This window comes from Medicago sativa, chromosome 7 (assembly GCF_051527215.1).
Source record: "Medicago sativa cultivar Bolivia chromosome 7, Bolivia_mono, whole genome shotgun sequence".
NCBI lineage: Eukaryota > Viridiplantae > Streptophyta > Magnoliopsida > Fabales > Fabaceae > Medicago > Medicago sativa.
The window spans coordinates 69,489,445-69,515,744 of NC_140755.1; the positions used below are offsets into that span (position 1 = coordinate 69,489,445).

The window sequence follows — 26,300 nt, forward strand, 5'->3', positions numbered from 1 at the left end:
GGTTGCCTACTAAGGCTAATTTATTCCGTTGGGGGATTATTCCTCGGGATCATCAAATGTGTGTTGGTGGGTGTGAAGTGCAAGAGACTGATGTTCACTTGTTCTTAAATTGTGGTACCTTTGGCATTATTTGGCAAATGGTTCAGAGTTGGTTAAGAGTTTACACAGCTATGCTGACAAATTTAACAGAGCATTTCTTCCAATTTAGTACAACTTAAGGTTATACATAAGGGAGGAAGAATTTCATGTTCTTGATTTGGTTTGCGACTTCTTGGATTCTCTGGAAGGAAAGAAACAACAGAATTTTCTGAGGTGAAGAGAGCACTACTCTTAAGCTACTGGAAAACATAAAAATTCTTTCCTTTTGGTGGCATAAGGCAAAATTTACAGTTTTCCCTATCATGATTGGAGCCAAAACCCTTTGCTTTGCTTGGGTGGTGCATAATTACTATTTTCATGTTGTTTGAACTCTCATCGTAATCTTTGAGCTATTCACTTCGGTACACCTTGTTCTGGAGGGATAGTTGGTTGTTAATATATTTCATTTTGATTTTTTTTTAAAAATATTATAAGAGATGAGAATAAACTCTTTTCTTATATATATATATATATATATATATATATATATATATATATATATATAGGGTTTTGTTAGAAGACACCTATTATAAAGGTGTCTTTTAGCAAATTATTCTATGAGCATTTGCTAAAAGACACCTTTTATGAAGGTGTCTTTTAGAAAATTATTCTATGAGCATTTGTTAAAAGACACCAACTAATTTTTATGAAGGTGTCTTTTAGCAAAGTTATAACTAAAAAGTGGAAATCACACCTTGAGGTGTGGCTTGCTAATAGACAATTTCATGGGTGGCTTCTAGCAAAACCCTATATATATATATATATATATATATATATATATATATATATATATATATATATATATAATAGCAATTTGTATTAACCCAACATGTATATATTTATACTCTTTAAAGGATTCTAAATCCTTTTTACATAACATAAATATATCTTGAGAATCTTTTGAGATTCTAACATTTTGTTCAATGGTCTTAACAGCCATTCTAGACTTAAAGTCAAACATCCCAAAATTATAAATTTCTTTTTTAGGGACAGATGGTATAACCCATTTGTTTAATTTTTCCAAATTATTTGGGAATTCGACCAATTCTTGATTGGTGGTAAGATCATTTTGATCTGGTTCTTCCATGAAGAGAACAAAGGGCGAACAGTGTTATGACATAGTTAAATAACAAAGTAAAACAAAGTATCAAATCTTTCTCATGATCATAATACCAGATAGTTTAGACTTAAAAAACTTTTATAAAAGTCTCTAAACCTATCAACCCGCAGGGATAGAAGAGCAAAGCTCTCAGCGAGACATCGAACGTAGTAATCTGACAAAAATTCGAGTTAACAACAGACATAGAATATCTCTCACTCCCTCTTCCCGGGAAAAACGAGATTTTTGTCTGACACAAGAATCATCAGATCCGTCCCAAACTTCTTTTATGTTTAAAATAAAAGTTACTATGATCATGACAACGTGTTCAATACTTACTCTTACTAAGTTAAAAACTAAGTCATAACAACAGCTTAGCCTCTAATTGTCATTCAATTAGAGTGGTGGAAGAGCAGTACCTGGATGTGCAAAACCCTATATATATATATATATATATATATATATATATATATATATATATATATATATATATATATATATATATATATAACACAAGATAGTAGGAAAAACTCTTTTCATATATTTATGGCATAAGAAATGAGAATAAATTGTTTTCCTATATTTTTGTCATGATAAATTGTTTTTTATTTCTATAATGACCATTATGTCTAAAAAATCAAGAAGATAATGAGTTTGATCATGAATAAACTCCCGTAATACCTCTTTGATTTCTAGCTTCATTTAATAAGGGACTTTCTTGAGACGTTCTTGAACACCATTCTACTCCACCTCAACAGAAAAACCATCTTTATTACTTTCTTCGCCCATACATAACATATGCCAATGACAGTGTATCTCATCCAATAAAATAGGCTTGTCGTCACGGATTTTAGTAGCAATAAAGCATGCACATGGTATCCCATACGATGTCCTTTGAACACAACCTCAAATTTCCTTGTCCATACATAATGTTTCCCTACAATGTTGATCTTCCAAAACAATGTTGCCCAAAGCATATTTAGACACATAACCCCCTAACCCATAGTACAGAGTGACGTCTTTGAATCTATGTTCCAATACGGTACAACTCTGACTAAATGATGTTTGTATTGCAGTTAACTGGATCACCAACATATCATGTATTTTCTCCCAATACGTACCAAATCACTCACACAATTGCCCAAATATTTCCTTACTAAAGCATGAGCCAATTCTACCATGTTGGTGGTTTTGCAGCCAATATGAAACACATGGTTTGTCCATGCCCTCACTATTTTCTCCTGAACAACATCCAAGGTGGTCATGACATAGGTTAGAAAGTTTGGAAAATCATTACAAACATTTTGGAACTCCACTAATGCACTTCCATATAATTCTTCAGTGGGTGATTCAACAATAACATCACATGCTCTCATTATCGTCTTCACTGCATCACCATATGTTTCACCTCTTTCCTGTCCTTTTTTCCCAAAGGATATCTACTGTCTAAGATGCACCTGACTTTAACATTCTTCTGCACGTGAAAGTAACAAAATATTGCACTACTTTTGGGGAGAACAATTGCAACCGCATTCATCAAAGTCGTATCCCTATCATTCACAACAACCTTAGGCATATTCATCTTTGACTTAAGAAGTTTAAGCATCATTTGTAAAACTCAACCAAAGTTTTCCTCTTTCTCATGTGTCACAAATCCAAAGCCAACAGAATATGTCAAATCGGTCGAGGTGACTCCAACTATCTCAAACATTGGCATCATGTATATGTTAGTTTTGTAGGTGGAGTCCATAACCAAAACCGTTGGAAAATTGTTAAACAACTAAAAGGATGTTGGATGAGCCCAAAATATGTCTTCAATAGTAGTACTTTCACTTTGTGTTCATGTGAAATAAACATAGTTGTGCTCCTCCAACTTTGAGATTAGAAATTGCATCACCGTCTTGTCACCTCTGTCTGACTTCCATATTTTGTAGACGTTCATTGTATACTTGCTTGATATTTTTCTTGCAATCTTGTCTTTTTCTCTCCAAATTTAACAAAATATTTCTTGGAAACACCAAACTCTTGGTCAAGTCACATACAAGCTTCTTGTTATTCTCCTTTAATCTACTGGCAAGCATGTGTCCTTCTAAACTTGGCTTCATCACATGGTTGTGAACTTCATTAAGAATGTTCAATCTCCAATCATTTGTTTGTCTACTAAGATATCCACGAACCATGAACATACACCCACATTTTTTTGAGCCCGTCGTCTCATGCTTCGATTTTTTTCGGCACTTTATGATCGCCACTCCATTCACACACTAGTTGCAACAAGGGATTGATCAAATTGGATCTATGTATAACAATTGTAAATCTCGCCCTATTTGCTTGACGACATACCCAATTAAGCAAACCATCCCTATATTTCCATTTAACTTATTCGGAAAAAAATGAGTCGTGTCAATTTCGTTTGTATCAGGTGGGACGACACCGGAGTCAACATACAATGAAGCTTCAACATGAACGGAAGCTCCATCAATATTTGGTTTGGCTTCAACATTAGGCGGTTTGACATCTCCGAAATTTTCAACAAAACTTGGTTTGTCTCTACCAGATCATCATCCACGTTCTCAACCATTACTATAAATAAACAACACAAAACTATGAATTAATAACTAACTAATACATAAACATCAATTTCATAATGAATTAAAACAAAAAAATACCAAAAAAAAAATCCAAAAAATTGGCAGTAGCATGCAATTTTGGAGCCATCGCATCGGTAGTTAACTACTGAATTCCATTGGTAGTTAACTGCTGATGCTCCCATGCCAATGTTTTGCGTAAACTGACAGCAAAGTACCCAAAAATAGCCAAAAATAAACGGATTAAAATGCTTAATACCTGTAGTTTACATCAAAAGTGTGTTGATACCTCCTTGGATCGATGCTTCAATGGTTTTGGAGCAAGATTAGGTGAAAAAAAATATTGGATTTAGGGGTTTGGATGGAAGAGGTAAGAAAGTTGATGATGAAATAGTGAGTATGGGGAGTAGCTGGCTGTTATGAGCTGATGGAACAACGCATTGGTAGTTAAGTGGCGAGGATTTCAAAACCGGCGACACTTAACTGCCGATGAATAGGGAACCGGCAGCAGTTAAGTGTCAATGGACATTTTGATCATTTTGTGGTGTTTTTCAGCCTTATGATATGTGTGAACAACAATTTTCTAACTTTAGACCAAGTCGAAGTACACACGTACAGCCCCCCACTTAGCTTCTTTAGTTCCCTATTTTTTATTTATTTAATTATTTATATTCAATTGTTTGACTTGGCATGACTTCGTTTCATTCTTAGTATAGCTACTTTCCAGCACATTTGCTACTTCCTTTGACTAGACACTTGCAACTTCCTCCCTCCATCATCATCATCCCATACACATTTGCTTTATTCGATAATTAAAGTAAATTATTAAACTAAAGACATCGATTAGTAGAAGATTATTCTATTAAATTACACCAAATTTACCAATCAACTCAGATAATGAGATAGATAATTATAATAGATTAAACTAGTTGCTCTAAATTATTTAATTAAAAAAAAGCAGAGGGTGTTACAATATTCAGTGTCTAGTATTTGGTTACTCAGACTCTGATTATGTTGGAGATGTGGACAATAAAAGATCAAATGACCGGTTATGTGTTCACTTTTGATTGTTCTGTCGTGAGTTGGAAGGCTACTTTGTAGCCTACAATGACTTTGTCTACTACAGAGGCAAATTATATGGCACTGACATAAGTTGCTAAGGAAGGAATCTAGTTGAAAGGATTGGTAAGTGACTTGGGTCTACATCACGATCAGGCTTCATTGTACTGCGATAGTTTGAGTGTAATATGCTTAACCAAAGATCATGTTCATCATGAGAGGACAAAACACATTGATGTGAGGTACCATTTTCAGAGAACTGAGAAGAGGATCAAGGTAAACAAAGTGGGTACAACAGATAAGCCAGCCGATATGTTTTTGAAACCGGTTCTGCAGAGCAAGTTTAAACATTGCTTGAACTTGCTCAATGTTAAATGTTGTTGATTGCCCTTGTAAGGGCAAGACCTGAGGCAGAGCAGAATCATTTGGGTATTCTGTGTAATGCATCTGGCACATCTGGTACTTCGAGTACATCTGGTGCATTTGATTATCCAGAGAGGATTCAAGTTAAAGTGGAGATTTGTTGAAATATGTCTTGAATTAGTGTTGGGAAAATGTCCCACATCAGAGAATAGGAAGAAATATGCAAAGACTTGGCCATATAAATAAAGGCTTTATGTGTTAGTATTTCTTGCATCATAGTTAGTAGGTTTTTCTATAGTTGATATTATCTCCACTGATAAATATATGTAATCATTGATTATACCACATTAAATCTTGAGTCGTTTTCATTTTGTCGTTTACTTTTATTGTCGTTATTCTCACGTCACGTTGCAACAATATGGATGGAAGATGTTACAATAAAATCTTTAATCTTTCATTGTGATGAGTTGCACATTCATGATTGTTTATGGATGAGAGGGGGTGAAAGTTTGAGTGTGGTTTAGAGTGCGGCAATGGAGTTTTGAAAAAATTTATATGAAAATGACAATTTTGGTATTAACTTATAATTTTAAGTTTATTTAGGTGTAACCATAAATATATGTGGGGTGACTAGAAATATTATACTACCTCCATCCCTATTTATATAAGACCCTTTTGCAAAAAATTATCATCCTTTTTATAAGACCCTCTTCAAACATCAAGGTGCATTAATTAATTTTCACAAATATACTCCTGATTAATTTTAGAGAATTAAATATCAACTATTTATCTCTCTTATTATCTTAAATAAGAAAAAAATTCTCTTAATAATCGAAGGATAATCTTGAAAAGAGAATGAACATTATCGACAAATTTAATGCAAACCAAAATTTCTTAATTTTTTTGATTTTATATCAAACGGATCCTATTCTTTTTTTGTGGTGTCCAGAGTTCGAACATCAGACCATGCATATATTATGCATTGTCTTTACCAACTGAGTTAATCTAACCGGGACTCAAACAAATCTTATATATATAGGGACATATATTTTTGACAATAATTTAACAAGGGGAATTAGTCACTTTAGTCCCTGAATGGGAAAGGAGTAGTCACTTTAGTCCCTGAATGCAGAGAAATTGCAAAATAGTCCCTGAAGTAGACTCTGTTAGTCAATTTCAGGGACTAAAGTGACTATCGAAGTCTACATTCAGGGACTAAATTGACTAACGGAGTCTGCGTTTAGGGACTAAATTGACTAATATAGTTTACATTCAGGGACTTTTTTGCAATTTCTCTGCATTCGGGGACTAAATTGACGAATCGTTCCCCATTCAGGGACTAAAGTGACTAATTCCCCAATTTAACAATATTCAATCCCATGTGAGGGTATCATATATTCTTGACATTAATTTAACAAATATCCAGTCCCATGTAGGTTACAGCAAAGTTCCATGTGCCATGTGTGCCATGTGCAGCGATTTAAAATATAAACGATAAGATCACGATAGAGACAGTAGTTTTGTTTAGTTGATGACTCTGTTTCGTGGGTGCTTCGTGTTCGGTTGGTGTGAAACTACGTCGTTGACCATAAATATATGGTGTGAACCCATTTCTCATCCTTGAACTGAGCCAATGCTTCTCTTCATTTGAAACAATATTACACCATCTGAATCATTTCATTTAGAAGCCATTTCCAGCGAGAGACTCTAAGGCCAGATTTCAGAGAAGTTATATCATTCCAAGGTATGTCATATGTGATGATCACCACAAAGAATTATTATTTCACCTTTTGTTAAAGTTATGATGTAATAATAGTTTGTTTTTAATTTTTTTTCATACAGTAGTATATTTAAATTTACGTTAAATATGTTTTGACCTTTACATATAGGTTGTGTTTGGTAATACAAAAAAGCTAGTTTACAGCTTATTGTATATAAGCTTGTTTTGATAAGATGTGACGTGTTTGGTAAAAAGCTTTTTACATTAGCTTATATAATTTTTTAAGAGGCTATTTCAAGTAGTTTTTGAGCTTATAGTTTATAGCTTTTCACATGTATGTTTTCACATACGATATGAGACTTAATCAATCACAAATTTAACCGCGCTTACACTTGAAACCCAACAAACGATCTCCCCCACATCATTCAATGCTCTAAGACCTCACAAAAGAGGGAGATGCCACATATACCACTTTTATTTTTAGTTTTTGTAATTTTTTTTATTTGTTCTTAATCCTCATAAATAAATCACTTAGAGTGAGTGTTAGATAGAGTGTTCAAAAGAGAGTGTTCCTAATATTTCTCTTGTTGTTTTGTTTTAGTCATAGTATAATAAACTTCCGTAATATTGGAACTTGTCTAATTATTTTTGTTGAAGGAACTGGTGTCTGCAATACTCATTGTAGTCTTTATATAGTTGATATAATTAATTAGATGCATTTTCATATATAGGGACAATGTTTCTGCCGTTTGGTCTGCCAAGAGAGGGAAGTACAGCTTCTAGTTCTTCTACAGATTCTAATAGCAACCAAAGCTATAGATACGATGTGTTCATCAGTTTCAGAGGTTCTGACACCCGTAATTCCTTTGTTGACCATCTCTACGCTCATCTAGTTAGAAAAGGTATTTTTACCTTCAAGGATGACAAGCAGCTCCTGAAAGGAGAAGCCATTTCACCCCAACTTCTACAAGCAATCGAGCAGTCACGCATATCTATCATTGTCTTTTCCGAAGATTATGCTTCTTCAACATGGTGTTTGGATGAAATGGCTGCTATTTATGACTCAAAAAGAAATTTGAAACAATTTGTTTTCCCTGTTTTTTATGATGTCGATCCATCTCATGTCCGAAAACAAAATGGAGTATATGAGAAAGCCTTTGTTTTACACACTAAGACATTCAACCATGACTCAAACAAGGTTGCTCGATGGAGGATAGCAATGACTTATTTGAGTGCAACAGCTGGTTGGGATGTTTGGAATCAGTAAGTATGGTGGTTATTCTTTGATGTTTTACATTCTTATCAACTATTTGTGCTTGCTTGAGTGTGCATTACAAAGTTTCATTTTACAAATAAACCTTGTTTTAGTATTCTTTTTCTACATGATTTGGTGGAAGCAAACTGCACATTTTATTGGCTGTTTGAGGGACAAGTACGATTAACGATTTTATTAAATATGCATAAGATGTTACCATTGAAATTTCACAATAATATATTAAATGATTTTAGATTAATACAACATTTTTATATATAAGTATTACAACATCGTTCAAATTAATTTAATCCTTATTCATTATACATTTTTATTTGTTGTTTCCTAAGGTGATAATTTAGTGATTTTAATTTTTCCTCTCTTTCAGGCCAGAGTTTGAAATGATTGAGAAAATAGTTGAGGCTGTAATAGAAAAGTTGGGTCGCACATTCTCAGGATACGCTAATGACCTTATTGGAATACAACCACATATTGAAGCATTAGAGAGCCTTTTAAAACTAAGTTCAGAGGATGATGGTTGTCGGATTTTGGGAATATGGGGTATGGATGGAATAGGAAAGACAACTCTTGCCACCGTTTTGTATGACAAAATCTCATATCAATTTTGTGCTTGTTGTTTTATTGAAAACGTAAGCAAAATTTATGAAGATGGTGGTGCTGTTGCTGTGCAGAAACAAATTGTTTGTCAAACAATAGAAGAAAAAAATATAGACACATGCAGTCCTCGTAAAATATCCCAAACTATAAGAAATAGGTTATGCAAACTAAAACTCTTGATTGTTCTTGACAATGTTGAGCAACTTGAACAACTAGAGGAATTGGACATAGAACCCAAATTCCTTCACCCAAGAAGTAAAATAATCATAGTCACTAGAGATAAGCATATTCTTCAAGCATATGGGGTCGACAAAGTTTTTGAGGCTAAATTGATGAACAATGAAGACGCTTATAAGCTTTTGTGTAGAAAAGCCTTCAAAAGTGACTATCCAAGCAGTGGTTTTGCAGAGCTTATTCCTAAGGTGTTACTCTATGCTCAACGTCTTCCCTTGGCCGTTAAAGTACTGGGTTCTTTCTTGTTTTCCAGAAATGCAAATGAATGGATCTCTACCTTGGATAAATTTGAAAAGAATCCACCAAACAAAATAATGAAAGTGCTCCAGGTAAGTTATGAGGGATTAGAGAAAGATGAGAAAGAAGTATTTTTGCATGTTGCTTGTTTCTTTAATGGAGAGAGGAAGGATTATGTAACCCGAATTCTAGATGCTTGTGGGTTGAATCCTGGTATTAATATTCGACTTCTTGCTGAAAAATCGCTAATAACCATTAGAAATGAGGAAATTCATATGCATGAAATGTTGCACAAGTTAGGGAAGCAAATTGTTCAGGAACAACATCCTCATAAGCCAAAATTATGGAGTAGAATGTGGCTTTACCGTGATTTCCATCATGCCATGATTACAAATTCGGTAGTATATCCATCTAAACAAATTCCACGTTTTTCCATTTCCATATTTTGCATTCTTTTTCACACAAATATTATAGGACTCTAACTCGAGGTTGATCTAATAATTTTTAATAGTAAGTGGAGTCTAAATTGAAGTTGAGTATATAATATGAAGAGCAGTTTTTTTTCTGTCAAAAAAAATGAAGGGCAATTTTTTTTTAGAATATTAGATCTTTTTGCTTATAAAATCTAATAAATAAATAATTTTGTTTGTGAGTCTAAAACGAGGACTTTAGTAGTTTTACCTTTGGATTGATCCTACTCAAACTAGAATTTATTAAATGCCAGATATTATTATATATGAAGAATGATATTTGTACAACAATTTGTAGATAACTTTTGTGATAACCTTTTTTTTTCTTTTTTATTGGAAAAGAACAGTAGAAAGAGAAATAAGAAGAGAGAGTAAAAATACAATTAGAGTATGACAGAGAGTGTTATCCCAAAAGTTTTCAAAATATATAGTTTGTACAAATATCGTTTCTCATTATATATATTTTTTTGGGAGTAATGCCGGACATTATATTTACTCACCCGACAATTCTCTATTATGATCTAATTCATTTACCTTTTTCTGTTTTCCGTAGCAATCCGTTGATTTTGTTATTTCATTTCATAAGATCGTTATTCTTAAATTTTCAGGAAGCAATACAAGCTAAGGCCATAATTCTAAATCAAAAGGAGGATGTGAGCAAATTCAACAAGTTGAGGGCTGAAGATTTATCAAAAATGGATAACTTGGAAGTACTCATATTGTATCATTCAAATTTTTCAGGGAGCCCCATATTTCTTTCTAATTCTATACGCTATGTTTTGTGGAATGGTTACCCTTTCATGTCTTTGCCATCAAATTTTCAACCACATCAGCTTGTAGAATTGAATATGCCTGACAGCAGCATTGAACAGTTATGGATAGGCCCCCAGGTATTTCGTCTTATTCCCATTTTCATCTTTTACCATTTTAAATAAAGATTGGAAGTAATATTCCTTACCAATTTATTTTAAAATTTAATGATGCGTTCATGATTATATATGAACCTTTTTAAAACATTTTACGTAATGAACCAAAATTAATCTTTTTTTTTTTTATCATGTATGGAAGTAAGCTTAGTTACTTTATGGCGTCACAAACTCCATTGGTTAATAAAATCTTTTATTGTTGTTGCTATAATGCATGTAAGTTAAGGATTCAGCTATATATGTATCAAGATATAAAAAAGTAGATGTGTGTTATTTGGACAGACAGATTTGGATACCATTGTACAAAATACACTTCTAATGTACTTTGTTTTTCATTTGAGGTGCGAGAATATAATATGATTAAAAATAGAAACAAATCTGATGTCTTAGTTAGATGTTAAATTATATCACAAAAAAAATATTGTCGTGACGTGTCAAGTGAGAGTTAAAGTCATATAAAAGAGTTGATTATTGTTGACCAATATCTTAAGATTTTGAGTGAAGATGTGGTGTCAATCTAGCTTATATAGTTGCTCTAAATTCAATGTGTTTATTCACCCAGTGTGGCCTCCCCCTGCAATTTTGAAATCACACTAGAGTGAATTAATGAAATTCAAGTTTCAATACTAACATATTAATGGTTATTCTCGCTTCCCAGCATCTCCCTAGCTTGAGAAGGATGGATCTTAGCAACTCCAAAAATCTGAAGATGACTCCATGTTTTGAGGGAATCCTAAACCTTGAGCGGCTAGATTTTACAGGATGCATAAACTTATCGCATGTGGATCCATCAATTGGACTTCTTAGCGAACTTGTATTCTTGAGTTTTCAGAGATGTGCTAGTTTAGTGAGCCTTGATTTTGGCAGTACACCATTACTAAAGTCACTAAAAGTTTTGTGTCTCTCCGATTGTACAAAACTTGAAAACACCCCAGATTTCAGTGGACTAGTAATGCTCCAGTATCTTGATATGGATCGATGTGCAAGTTTATCCAGGATTCATGAATCTGTTGGGACTCTTGGAAATCTGAGCTTCTTAAGTTTGAGAGACTGCACAAATCTTGTTGGAATACCAGACACAGCTTTTAATAAGGAATCTTTCCAAAAAAAAATGCTGGATACGGTTAAGAATTTTGAAGGGTCATTGTCATTGAGTATAGACAAAGTAGACACATTAATATTGGAATTCGATGCATTAATATTGGAATGCGATTCTCTCAAATCTTTAATTTATTTGGACTTAAGCTTTTGCAATATTTCTAAAGTACCAGATGCGATTGGAGAATTAACGAGTTTAGAAAGACTAAATCTACAGGGAAATAAATTTACTTCAATTCCTTCCACCTTCAGTTGTCTTCAAAATCTATCATATTTAAACTTGTCTCATTGCCATATGCTTCAGAGTTGGCCTAAACTCCCAACAGCAAACGGTCCATCCGATTTACTGGGAAGATATTTTGAAACAACATCTGAATCCCATAATCATAGATCAGGATTATATATTTTTGACTCTCTGTCCAATTGCACGGAGCCTGTGTCCTTTATCAACCAATTAAATTTCTTCGGCTCATTCACTAGATGGATACGGAGACTGGTTAAGGTACGTAATACTTTTCCAACTGCTCCTCGCTTTTTTCTCTATTTTAAATGTGTGTTTTTTTCTAAGCTGATATATCGAGACTCTACATTAACCCTATAGACTCACCCACACACGAAGGTTGTTAATTTCGAGCCACCTGAAAACATGAAGGTAAAAGAATAACAGTGTTAGCATTTTAAAATGTAAAACAACAGTTAAAAAAAGTTAAAGTACTATTATGTCTTTATTATTTTATCTTCTTTTTAACAGGAACCTCGTCACTTTCGGTGTGGCTTTGACATTGTTATTCCTTGGCTTGGACATGATATTTTTGAAGGGTTCTTCAATTTCAAGTTTAAAGGGGGTTTGGATATAGTAAGGATAGAGAACTCTTTTAGCCTTATGGATTGTGTCGGGTGTCTCTTTTATGTAAACTTTGAAGTAAATAACTGTCATGAAGTGTCTGGTTCTCCACATGGATCGTGCTCTTCTCCACTGCCACATCCTTTTTATCTCTCTTTTGAGAGTGAATACACGGAAGAACGATTTGATATGCCACTTGATTTGGAACTAAACAAAGTTGATGGCGGAAATTATCTTTGGGTTATCTATATCTCTCGAAAACATTGCCATTTTGTAAAAACAGGAGCACATATCACATTTAAAGCCCGGCAAGGTTTGATTATCAAGGAATGGGGGTTGAACGCGGTAGCCAATAAATTCTTAAAGCTATCAATACTGAGAGATATGATATCTCTTCCTTTACAGATTGTGAAACAAGAAGAGAAAAGCAGTAGCATTGAACTTAAAATCCAACTTCCTTACAATTGGTATGTTTCCGATGAAGATGAAGTCGAGATTAATCAAGCCAAGGGGAAAGTAACTGGTCTCTTTAATCTCAGCCTTATTACTTGAAGTCCATAATGATGAAAAAAAACACTATATTTCTCCTAGCCCTGAGGTAATTATATTCTTAAACATGATATGACAATATTAATTGAAAATTATTTACCAATACCATCGTTAATTACTGACTAACAACATGGTTAATTAACGATGTATCACTAGCACATTATTGGTATGATGCATCTAATTAATTTAGTTAACCATGTGTTTATCGGTGTTTTTTGTAAACGACGAGTCTAGCTTTGCTTATTACAAATGGGATCAAACTAGAAATCAATAACAGGACGAGATATGGTATCACTTCCTTTACAGATTGTGAAACAATAAGAGAGAAGCAGTAGCATTGAGCCTAAAATCCAACTTCCTTACAATTGGTATGTTGCGACATGTTTCTTGTATAATTAATTGTTTCAATTTGGCCTCTCCCTGTACTTACACTACAACAAAAATGAGATTTAGTAACATTTGAAAAATATTATTGTTACTAAAGCTCCTACATGTAGTAGTATTATGAATTGAAAATTGCATTGCATATTTGCTAACTTGCTCATCTTCATTTTCATATGGATCTAAAAAAAAAAAAAAAATTATTTCAGGAGATGCACTTCCTATATGAAGATATGGTTAGTGATCTTTGTTTTAGAAGCTACGACCACTAGCTTATTCTATAAGGACTTAAGTTTGGGGAACAGTTCTACACAAACAAAAGTAATTTGGTACTGCGAGTTGGGAACTTGAAATGTTTCAATATAACAATATGTTCAGATTTCGGCCCTTCCGAAGTGTTCATGTTTCTATGCCCTTATTTTATGTTTTGGCTACAATGTTAATAGTTTGCTTCTATTTTTTATTTGCGCGTGTGTTAATGTGGTGAGAGTGTTCCCATACATTTTGGCTGATACGTTAACTTTATTTACGATTGATATGTTACTCTGAATTGTAAATTGAAAGATGGAATGGAATCACTTTCTTTATGGTTATTATATGTGAAATCAAAAAGAAATTTCAATTTCCATATGGTCATATTAATTTCCTTGTCACTACCACCGTCACGACCGTCTCTATGACCAGTGCATAAACTAACATCAACTAAACAAATAAAAGGTTGGCAAATCTAACATATACATATACTTTTACTAATCCATAATCTATAAAAAAATTCTACAGAGCTTCCTTTGTTTTCCTACAATTCCAAAATATTAACCATATCCCCGTATTATATTTATAATAAATTATCGTCCAAAAGCAGCTACGTTAATCATATGTCAATGTTTTCACGTAATCACAAGGATAGTGGCTACACAAGTAGCATTTCACATTATACATAAAGCCTAAAATATCAAACAAATCCTAACCAAAATAGTTGCATTATACTGAAATTACAAAATAATGGCTACCAACCACCAATGATAGAAGCCTACCAAAATAAGCAAACACTTTGGGGGATCTAAAATTACCAAGAAAAAAAAAATGAAAGAAGGGATGAGTCACATAAACTCAATGAGAGCATAAGATACCAAGTGGATGGGAAGAAGAAACAATAATCGCACGAACAAGTAAATAAATAATTGAGAGCATAAGATACCAAGTGGATGGGAAGAAGAAACAATAATCGCACGAACAAGTAAATAAATAATTGAGAGCATAAGATACCAAGTGGATGGGAAGAAGAAACAATAATCGCACGAACACGTAAATAAATAATAGAAGTATATTGTATGAAATAAAATTAACTTCATTAACTAAGTATAGGTTTTATCTTAAAACTCTTTTGCAAATTTGAAATTATTATGAAAACGATTATTACATACTTCATGAGTTGAAGTCTCGTCTCACCAACACTACATTCCACTTTGTGAATATAGACCACATTATCTATTCGCTGTGGCGAACGACTATATTGGATCTTTTTATGTTGTGAACTATGAAACTACAATCACTTGGCACAAAGATTGCATTGTCTCTTCGTTGCAGCAAATAGTATTCATCTCAATTTTAGTATGAAAACATATATGCGGCATTATCTCTTTGGTTTAACAAAGGGTGTCCACTTCAAAATATACCATGAACTATTTACTTCATAGACTGCATTCACTCTTCATTGCAAAAAACGAAAATTATCTAAATTTACTATGAGCACATAGATCATATGCTCTATTATCACTTTGTTGCAGCAAACAAAAATATATATAGAATTCCCAATAAAACATCAAACATCATAGTTTAAAAATAATTTACATTGCTAAGTAGCATATCAGAGCGTTCTTCCGTGTGCTCAATCTCAAAAGATAGATAAAATGGACATGGCAGTGGCTGTGAAAATTGATGATTAAGTTTATTTGACTCAAATGTCACACAAAAGAGAAAGCCGAGCCAATCGACATCCATAACAGGATCATTTATCCTTACTATTTAACCCCCTTTAAACCGGTGATGGAAAAATATTGGAATGACAGAATTTCCATCAAAATCATTGGTTTCCCCATGCCAAGGAAAAACAATGTCAAAGCCACACCGAAAGTGAATTGGTTTCCCCTTATTGACATCCGATGCGCAAGACTGAACAATGTCAAAGCCACACCGAAGGTTAGAACTAGAGAATGTTGGAGTATCTAATAAAGAAAGTGAGGCGAGGTAGGCAGAGTATTACGTACCTTAACTAGTCTTAACACCCATGCAATAAAGAACCAATAGAAATATCCGATTGTGAATATAGATAAATTAAGCTCAATGGAGTCAAATATATATAATCCTGATCTATGATTGTGATTGGGCCAAACCGCAAGTGCACGGCCTATCGAAGTAATAGTAGTAAGTAGAGTATCGTTCCGCTAGGGAGTTGGTCAATCTAATTAACTTTTAAAGAATGATTAGAAGAGGAGAAAGTTTAGTAAAAGGGAGGTTTGTTTGCTGAAGGTAAATAACAATATTAATAAAAAGCCTTGGGATCATTGGTTCATCATAACAACGAATCTTTTCACAAGCAAGCCTTAAACTTATAATTATGTGTTAATCTTAATTACTAAGGACAAGTATCTCTTTAGCATATCACAGCTCCTCTCGAAGTCAGTGAGTGTATCCCTCCAACAACCACACCTATTCTCATGGGTAATTGCCTTTGGGACCCTTGAAGGTCGAAACTTTATGTGTCCCAAGGTTTGCTAGACTATTCTCATGTTTCGCAACCCTTGTCTAAATTCACTTGATCGGATATCAAAGCTCTGCGTTCGCTTTATGAATTGATATCTGTGATGATGAATTAACCATTATCAAACCCTCCGTGTTCGCTTCCACAGTTTGATAATAATTAATTCATGTTAAAGCGGTGAATTTAGATTAGGAATTAAGGTAACAAATAATTAGGGTTTAAGGCTTGGCTTGATCCGGATTACGTCATTAGACTTATCCAACAATCCCAAGACAAAGAAGTCTACTCACTCATGTTCATCGTAGACATGGGGGAAGAAGAGAGAAAGCGATAAAAGTAAATTGCAAAGAAGAAAGTAAATAAAGTAAAGAACTTTTATTGAAATAATACTTGGAATATTCAAAGGAAAGGTGAATGTTTATGGTGGAGAGCTACTCTATTTATAGCTTTACAATCGACTTAGAAACTAAGCAACTAAAAGGGTAAAATAGTAAAGCTGCAACAGGGTAACTTGGGCCGTAAGAAAAAGCAGCAAAAGAGGCCTCTGGAGGTGGCACGGCCGTGCCACATGTTGGCACTGGCCGTGCCAAGCTTCTGACTTGGTGGGAACATATTTTTGTTCCGTATCTTCGTATTTTCACACTGTATTTGCTCCAGTCCTCTTTCTTTTGCTCCAAGACACCTTCCACCATATATTCGTTCCTAAAATAAAATAAAAAGCAATTTAAAGTAAAATATTCTAAAAGGAAATAAAATGCAATAGAATTAAATCAAATCTTAAATAAAACTAAACTAAATAATGCAATAAATTAGACTAATCTATAACTCATCAGATTGCGGGATCCAGAAGTTGTTTTAAAATATCTTCCTACTGAATCCGATAAACCATTTTCTGTTGGCAACACAGGCAAACTCTGAAGCATATGGCAATGAGACAGGTTTAAATATGATAGATTGTGAAGAAAATACAAGGCAGAAGAAGGAACTGCTTTAAAGACATTTCCCTGTAGATTTAGTCTTTCTAAACACCTTAAATCTCTAATAGCATTAGGTATTATAGAAATACTGCAAAAGCTTAAGTTCAGATAAATCAAATATTGGAGAGGAGAAGGGGAAATCCTTTGTAAGTCCAGCTTAGTCAATTTAGAGCATCCGCATAGTTCCACGGTTATAAGAGATGTCATCTTATTAAAACTGACAGGTATTCCAACAAGATTTGTGCAGTCTCTCAAACTTAGGAATCTAAGATTTGCAAGAGTCGCAATAGATTCATGAATTGTTGATAAACTTGCACATCGGTCCATATCAAGATACTGTAGAAAACTCAATCCACTGAAATCCGGAGTGTTTTCAAGTTTTGTGCAATCAGAGAGACACAACTTTTAGAGACTATAATGTTGCTATAGTTCCAAAATCCGGAGTCTTCTCGGATGTAATTGTCCTTTCCCCCTAGATTCAAAATCACCCTAAGCAGTGCTGCAAAATTTTATTTTATTTCATCTCCGCGTAGGAAGTCTTTTTGGATGTAATTGTCCTTTCCCCCTAGCATTGATGAATTTGTTTCACTTTTAAGTTCAAATTAGGGAGTCACCACCACAATTAGGAAGTTAGGGATTGTCCTTTCCCCCACATGTTGGTGCCATTCTCCCGCCCCATTTAACTTTAACAATTTAAGAATATAACAATTAAGAATATTGATTAATTTCCCACACAAACTTATACTACTTTTACTCTTAAGACTTTAAAGGGTCTAAGTTAACACTAAAGATAGAGCGTGTTCCTTAAAATACCTATTCATACATTTGCTCAAGGATTGCAACCGGGTGCTTTTCTCATTGGAGAATTTCACAATAAAACAAGACATGGGTATAGCAAGAACATAAGAAACACAAGAAACTACTTTCATGTACAAGAAGCAACCTTTAAAGGAGAGACAAAAACAAAAATTTTTATGCCATATTTTGCATTAAAAACAAGCTACTAGTCATGCCTTTCACTATAAAAAAAACAAAACAAAAGAATAAAGTTCAAGGGAGTTTGGAAACTACGACTCTAGACCCTTTATTAGCCCCCCCCCCCCCCACACACACACACACACACTCTTAGGGGAAGCATTGTCCACAGTGATTCAAAAGAAAAAGAAATTAAAAGAAGAGGGAGAGGGAAGAAGAAGAAGGAAAGAGAGGAAGAGGAAAGCTCACATTTGTTTATTGAGGTCCGTAAGGAGGACCTTGAAGTTGGAGGTGTTGCATCATCCGACAGAGCATCTCATTATTTTCATCATTGACACGGTTGCCCCTTTGAACTTCATTGCGAAGGCCGGAGATTTCAACACCTTGCCTCTGTTGCTCGGTGCTCATCCTCTCGATTTCATTGTGAATCCATGCCCATCTTTGATTTTCATTAAGCTCACCGGCTTCATGGCCATGGTGCCCCTCTTGGTGCAAGATAGCACCTTCTCCTTCATCATGGTGCAAGTTAGCACCTTCTCCCTCATCATCTTGTTGTTCTAAAACCTGCACATCATCAACATACAACCAATTTTCTTCCACCTCGATGGTATTCCGAGATGGGTTAGGCAATAAAAACATGATTGGCAAATTTAGCTTAAGTTGGTAGTGTAGTGGTGGACGATGTTTAATGAAATTCATAGCAATAAGGGCTTCCCGGTTAAGCTTATTGTTTCCCTCAATTGGTTTGATTCCCTCATCCTCACTCACACCAAAACACCTAGCTATGTATGTAATGATTCCACCCACCACTATGTCTCCCCTACCGGTTGGTCTAGTAGCTACAAAGTCTAGGTAATCAATCAAATAAAAGCCAGTGTTGACGGGGTGGTTGTAGAGCATTGCCCATAACATGAACAACTCATCGGTTCTAGTGTTTCCTAGCTCGGTTCTACCCCAAATAGTGCAAGCCATGACCCTCTGAAGGTACCTAAGTACGGGGTTGTGAATGTTGCTAGCTTTGTTGGCTCTAGGGACATAGTTATCAAGGTCGGTGATGCGGTTCCAAAAGGCAGCTGGGTCATAGTTATCCGGTTTTAGACTATCATCCCAATGATCATGAATATACCCCTCATTGACAAAACCTAAGGCTTCACAAAAGTGCTGAAGAGACATATTATAATCAATATTCATTAACCGGAAAACAACTCTATGATTAGGGTTATCAAAATTCAACTTATCTTTGGTAAAAATAAGTGAGCTTAAAAATTCATAAGTGAAATTCTCATAACCCCTCATAGGTGTTAGCATATTAGTCCAACCTAGCCTACCTATCAACCTAAAAACATCATCTCTAAGCCCTAGCACATTCAAATCATAGGAATCAGGATATCTAGAGGGATGTAAGGTTTTAGAAGTAAGAATTTTGTACCTGTCCCTTTGTTTGTTATCTTTGAATTGAATTCCATGATTCTTGATTTGTGTTTGCTTCTTTGGGGGAGGACCTCCTTGAGAACTTGCTGGTTCCTTACCACTTATTCTTGAAGCCATTTGACCCTTGTTTGAATTGATTGGAAGGTTTAGGGTTTCGAAAGATTTTGGTGGAAAGGATTGGTTTAGGGTTGGGTTTGATGTTGAAGGAAGGTTTGTGGGTTTAGATATGCAGATTGGTTAAGGTTTTGTGGTGTTTGGGTTAGGTTTTGAAAGATTAGGGTTTTGGTGAATTATAGGTTTGGATGGATGAAAGATGTTTTTGATTGGTGGTTTGTGTTTGGAATGATGTTTAGAATTGGTTTGGTGAAAGAATGGAGTGATTTGGTGAAGATTTGATGGAGATATGAAGGTTTGAGGTTTGATAGTTATGGAGGTTTAGAGAGAGGTTTAGAAGATGAAAGAAGGTTGTGGTTTGTGAATGAGGAAGAAGAAGAGATAAATTTATGTATATAGGCATCAAGACATCGGGCACGGCCGTGCCACCCTTGGCACGGGCCGTGCCAACACTCTGTGGCTCCTGGCTTCTTTTTCTTCATAAACCATGGCACGGCCGTGCCAGCTTTAGCACGGGTCGTGCCAACCTTCTGGTAGGGGGCTTCAAAATTTTTCCTTTTTTCAATTTTTTCGAATCACACTTGGACAATTACCTACAAAACAACTTAAAAACAAAGAAAAACAAAACAAAACAAAGCAATTAAATGCGTGGGTTGCCTCCCACGAAGCGCTCTTTTAATGTCATTAGCTTGACGGTTAGAAAGAGTCCTTAGAATGGATCAAAGATATCATATTGTGTAAATGACGCTATAAAACGTTCTTTCACATCATGATCGTTAAGCATGCAGCAAGAGTAAAGAGCGGGACCCTTCATAACATTTTCCAACTCAAATCCTACCATCTTATCACTCACTTGAAAAACTATCCTACCGTTCTTGACATCTATAAGAGCTCCCGCAGTGGCGAGGAAAGGTCTACCTAGGATTATAGGGACGTCTTCGTCCTCCACAATGTCAACGACTACAAAATCAGTTGGGATATATATCCCTTCTATCTTAACGAGTATGTCCTTGACAAATCCTACAAGTTTCATGGTAGACGATCAGTTAGCTTTAACTCTATTTCGGTAGGTTTCAATTCTCTTATCCCTATCCTTTTGAGAAGAGACAAAGGCAGCAAACTAACACTAGCTCCTAAGTCACATAAGGCTTTGTTTATGGTTTCATTCCCAATTTCACATGGTATGGCAAAGCTACCGGGATCTCTAAGCTTAGGGGCTTCTTGAATGATAGCACTAGTGTCCTTAGCCAAAGCTATTGTCTCACTATGCTCTATAGCCCTTTTCTTTGAAAAATTTCCTTTAAAAACTTGGCATATAGAGGCATCCTAGACAAAGCTTCAGCAAAGGGGAGTTTAATGCAAATCTTCCTAAGTATGTTGACAAATTTTTCAAACTTACCCTCAAGTTTAAGCTTATCGGGATTTAAGGGGGATGGAGTTTTGTTTTCTTCAAGCGGTTTTACTTCTTCTATCACAATTTTATCACCTAAAGGCTTGACACTTTCTTTCCCAATGTTTTTAAATTAGCAAAAGTTTTGCCTAACTTACTACCCCCAAAAGATATGACATTAACTTGGGCTTTGGGATTGGCTTCGATTTGACCAGGAAAGACTCCCGGTGTTTGGGAAGAAGTAGCCACTTGTTGGGCTATTTGGGCGATTTGAGTTTCAAGCATTTTAGAGTGTGTAGCAATAGAATCAACCTTGGTATTGAGCTTGGAAAGAGAATCATTCAGAAATCCGGTTTGGTTTTTCAGTTCTTGAAGTTGTTTGTTTTGGTTGGCAATAGAGTTTTCCAACAAAATTTCCAAATTAGATTTCTGAGTGAATCTCTGGTTGTTTGCATAACCGGGTGGTGCTACTTGTCCATAGGGATTTTGGTTTTTGTAAAAATTTTGATTTTGTCTCATCCCTTGGTTGTATTGAGCATAATTCATTTGCTCAACACCGTTTATAGCACTACCTAGTTGACAATCAACACCAGCATGACCAGTTATACCACAAATTTCACAAGAAGGAGTAGAAGCAGAATTGATAGCACTAACATTGAGTTTTTCAAGTTTTTCGGTTAGTGTATCAATTTTAGAAGCAAGGTGATCATAGTTAGAGACTTCGTACATACCTGCCTCCTTTTTGGAGGATGAAGAACTAGTGATGGCTCTCTCGTCGGTCCATTTGTAATGATTTTGAGCCATGTCTTCAATCAAGTCATACGCCTCCGTGTAGTTCTTGTTCATAAGTGCTCCACCTGCAGCTGCATCAATAGACATCTTAGTGGTATAAGACAAGCCATTATAAAAAGTGTGGACTATAAGCCACTTCTCTAGGCCATGGTGGGGACAAAGTCTTAGCATTTCTTTGAAACGCTCCCACGCATCATAGAGAGATTCCCCATCTTTTTGGTTGAACCGTGTGATTTGGTCTCTAAGTTTAGCGGTTTTAGATGGTGGAAAGAAACGGGCAAGGAATGCTTGCCTCATCTGATCCCATGAAGTAATGGAACCGACTTCGAGGGAATGGAACCAAGCGCTAGCTTTATCCCTTAAGGAAAAGGGAAAGATATGAAGTCTTACGGCCTCTTGGTTCTCCTTTATGGTCCCACTAATTCTTAGGAAAACAGAGATGTGAAGATTGGGATCCTCAGTGGGGGATCTCGAGAATTGATTTTGTTGCACCAAGTTAAGTAGGGCAGGCTCAATTTCAAAATTGTCATCTTCAACTGTTGGGTACACAATAACAGCTTGTGGCTCGGCCGTAGACGGCGTTGCATACTCTTTGAGAGTGCGATTGGCCATGGCGTTGTTATTTTGTGCGTCTCTCTTTCGTTTATGCAAATACCTTTCTATCTCGTTGATTATTACAACTCGATTTCTGGTTTTTTGCATAAAAAATTGAGAACCCAAGAATTTAACGATGTTATACCCTAATTTTGGACCTAAAAATACTAACTCATTTCTTCTTATCTTGCATTTCAAGTCATTTGATATGTCTCTGATCAATTGCATCTTTCTCTGCATTTTATTTCAATGTTATTTGCAAAATTTACATGCAAGGGTATTTTAGTCATTTCCTATGTCAAATTTCTCTCAGTCTTTTAAAATTTTGTTTGAAGTCCTTTCAAGTAGTTTGAATAAGTCCTTATTTCAATTCTATGTCAAAGTCCATTTTAAATTTGCATCTGAGTCATTTTCAGTCGTTTTAGCCCTAGGGGCATTTTGGTCATTTCACACGAAATTTTGGCAGAGAGTGGTTACTTTAAAGTACCTCATTTAGGCCATTGGTTCGTTTTAGTCCGTTTTGTCAAATTTTAGTCGTTTCACTTTACGTTTAGTCAAATTACCATTTTTTATTCCAATTTTATTTTTAGTTTTCTTTTTAAGTCTAAAACTTCCAAAATTTGCACTTAAGTCCTTTTCCTAGTTTTAATTTTACTTTTAGATCCTTACTTTGTTTATTTCGAATTTTAAGTCCTTTTCAGTCAATAACAGTCCAGTCCTTTAACTTCAACAATTTGCAAATTAGTCCATAGTCCTTTTTTAGTCCAAACTTGGTCCAGGGCACGTGTCAGCACTTCATTGGGCAAGAGGAACACTTGGCACCTATAAAACAGTGCCAACTCAGGTCAAAGGGTCAGATTATTCACCATTCCAGAAAAGCCAACTCATCAAAAACACAGTCACCGTCTTTTCTTTTCACGCGCCACCACACCAGAGCTCTAACAAACTCTCTCCGCCACTGAAACCACCGTAACCGTTTCCAATTCACCAAAAACACACACAATTGCACCAAATTCATCACAAAAACACTCAAAAATCAACGAAAGTTACAAAGATCGAAGCAACAATACACTCAATTCAGCAAAAATGTTCGAATTCAATCAAGTTCTCAGAGATTACTTGCGTAATCTTCATCATTGAACCAGGAATCCTCTTCCTGCAATTCGAGCGTAGGACGCAATCACAGGAAGAAGTTTGAAGAACAGAAGAAGGGAAATCGAAAGATCAGAGGATACGAAGAGAAACCTGCAACAAAAACAGTTCAGAGTTCGATTCTATCAAGTCCAAAACCCTAGGGTTTCGAATCCAGCACCAAATCGAAGAACAAGCAGTGAAGAAGATTCCAATCGAAACGGTTAGGGTTCAGGAATCAAGAGGCGAAGGGAAAACCGAAGTATTCCATCGTCTTCTCTCCTTTTCCAGTCATCAACAGGTAAAACATTCAGACTCCTCAGCTTTTCCTTTAACGAATTCATCAGTGAAGTCAGTTTAATGGTAAACGGTGTGGATCTTCGTACCTTTTCTCGTCTTTCTTTGAAAACGTTGTAAACAGAGGAAGAGACGAAGATTCACATCGTAAAAACGAACGCCATAGCCTCGTTTCAGATCGTTCTCTTTAAGTTTCAACATGACCGAACCCTAAAAGTGTAGATCTAGAAAGATCTACGAGTTTTCTGAAAGAAATAAGAAGAGATTCGAAAAGAGAATGAAAAGACGAGTGTTATGGTGTTTCGTTTCATCAAAAATAGTTAAGTCTCATGTTCATCGGAATCTGGAGATGACGGCGGAGAAGATGAAGTTTCCGACCGTTCTTCATCCTCTCCGACGAGCCAGTTACAGAGCTCTTAGAGAGAGAAGGTCTTAGAGAGAGAAGGGGAATGAACAAATGGATTGGACCGGTCCTAGAACCTTTATATAAGCAATTGAACCGGACCGGTTCAATCCTGGTTCATTTCAACTTGTTTCCTTGCCGTTAGATTTAGGTCAAGAGTGACCTGGATCAATCCAACGCTCGTGGAGCACTTGGATGATCCAGAACCCGATGCTTCTTTGGGCCTGGGTCCTTTCTTGCTGTTTTTTTTCGTTTTTGGCTTCTTTCTTGCTAATTACACCCCTGGACTTTGCTTCCTGCACCTCCTGTGTGTCAAAATCTTTTGCAAAAAATTCCAAAGCATTTTTCCATGTTTTCTTGATGTTTTCTTGGTGTTTTTTCTAATACTTTTACACTGGAAATTTTGATAAAAAAAAATATATAGGCAATTTTGGTGTTATTTCTTGAATTTTATGTTAAAAAATTGGTGAAAATTGGTTCAACTTTGTTTCTTGTCTTTGATGCACACTTGTGATACATGATATGTGTTCCTATAACTTCTTAGCCACTGTTTGAACATGATTTTGATACTTGTGTGTGAAATTTAGTTAGTTGCTTAGCTTACAAGTTAGTTGTGTGGTTAAATAATGCAAATATGCTTAAAGTTTGTTTTAAAATGCCAAGTGAATCATGTTGCCTTAATTCCCATTCCAAGACTTGATTCTAAACCTTTAAAAATGTATTGGAATGTGAGAATTATAGGTCATATGGTTCTTGCATTCTATGAACAAATTTTAGCCATGTTTGCACTCATTTTCTATCCTTTATGTTCTAGTGTTTCTCTTGCTTTATTTCCTTTGATATTGTCATGTGTTACTAACCATTTCATTTCATGCCTCATATTCTCCATAAGCGTTCCCATTTCATTCCACATCCCATCTCTTTCTCCACTTTAATTTCTTGCACTTTAAGTTTCAATTTCATGCAAAAATTAGAATGTAAAGATTTAGGAGTTCTTGTAATATTTTACTTCCATGCTTTTAATTTCTTGGCAAAGAGGCCATAGAATGTATCTAGGCCAATGATGTAATAAGGACAATGGACTCTAATGATGTACACCGACACAAGCACCGACACATGCACACACACCACTTTAGGTATATAGCTAGAATATGCATGTTTAGATGTATGTTTAGGATTGTATGTTTAGATGAATGTTTAGGCTTTATACTTAGAAAAAATCAATTTTCCAAACAAATATGAACAACATCACTCAAATACTTTTCTTAATAAACCTTGGGATCAAAATCCCATTGAATTTTCCTTTTCTTTTTCTTAATCAAAATCCTAATGAAATTTAATCATACTTAGACCACATTTTGCAAATCACTAATTCCACCTCACATTTTTTAATCTCATGCCCTTGAGGCCTCTTTCTATTCTTCAAATTCCCATTTTCAAACCTAAAATCAACCAACAAAAAACAAAAACATTTTTGGAAGAGAACTACGGTGGATTTGATCCCTTAAACGGGTACGTAGGCAAGGAACAAAATTCCTTCAATTCAACTAAAATAAAAATCCAAAAACCTTCTTCTCCCTCCAATTCTTCACTTAGAACATTCCTAGGTTTAATAAACACTTTCAAAATAGCATTTAAAATAGAGCGCGCGCGTAGAATTTAAAGACGGTTCCTATAGGATATTATAGTCGTTATGGGTGCCTAACACCTTCCCATAGCGAAAACAACTCCCGGACCTCGATTCTCAAGGGTTTTGCTTACTTTTTCCCTTCCCAAGAAAAAATAAGATATCACCGGTTTAAAAGGTTCAAACGTAATCAATGTTTGACACCCGAAAACCAAGATAAAACAGCTGGCGA

At 35.2% G+C, this 26,300-nt stretch overlaps 1 protein-coding gene and 1 non-coding gene across 12 annotated transcripts; both read left to right on the plus strand.

The window, feature by feature from the left end:
• Positions 1 to 6,869: 6,869 nt before the first annotated feature.
• LOC146908065 (TMV resistance protein N-like) lies at positions 6,870 to 14,169 on the plus strand. Of its 11 annotated transcripts, none has more exons than XR_015019167.1 (9): positions 6,870 to 6,991; positions 7,699 to 8,230; positions 8,608 to 9,706; positions 10,387 to 10,668; positions 11,363 to 12,304; positions 12,404 to 12,454; positions 12,554 to 13,244; positions 13,430 to 13,563; positions 13,786 to 14,169. XR_015019167.1 is itself a non-coding variant. In XM_085726777.1 (8 exons), exons 2-7 carry the CDS (start codon positions 7,704 to 7,706, stop codon positions 13,196 to 13,198), a joined length of 3,546 nt encoding a protein of 1,181 aa, XP_085582903.1. In that variant the 5' UTR covers positions 6,870 to 6,991; positions 7,699 to 7,703; the 3' UTR covers positions 13,199 to 13,244; positions 13,786 to 14,169. The 11 variants fall into 11 exon arrangements, 5 of the variants coding, with proteins under 5 accessions (XP_085582903.1, XP_085582902.1, XP_085582905.1 ...); XR_015019166.1 differs by having other exon boundaries at positions 13,502 to 13,563; XR_015019165.1 differs by having other exon boundaries at positions 12,554 to 13,563.
• Positions 14,170 to 22,158: 7,989 nt separating this feature from the next.
• LOC146908066 (small nucleolar RNA R71) lies at positions 22,159 to 22,265 on the plus strand. The gene has a single exon (XR_015020783.1). It is a non-coding gene; the product is annotated as a small nucleolar RNA R71 (small nucleolar RNA).
• Positions 22,266 to 26,300: the final 4,035 nt, after the last annotated feature.

Excerpts from the sequence above, each read along its gene's own strand:
- LOC146908065 (XM_085726777.1), top strand. The coding sequence starts at position 7,704 with ATGTTTCTGCCGTTTGGTCTGCCAAGAGAGGGAAGTACAGCTTCTAGT. Across the intron at positions 9,707-10,386 it reads ATGCCATGATTACAAATTCG|GAAGCAATACAAGCTAAGGC; the intron begins GTAGTATATCCA and ends TTAAATTTTCAG. Across the intron at positions 12,305-12,403 it reads GGATACGGAGACTGGTTAAG|ACTCACCCACACACGAAGGT; the intron begins GTACGTAATACT and ends TTAACCCTATAG.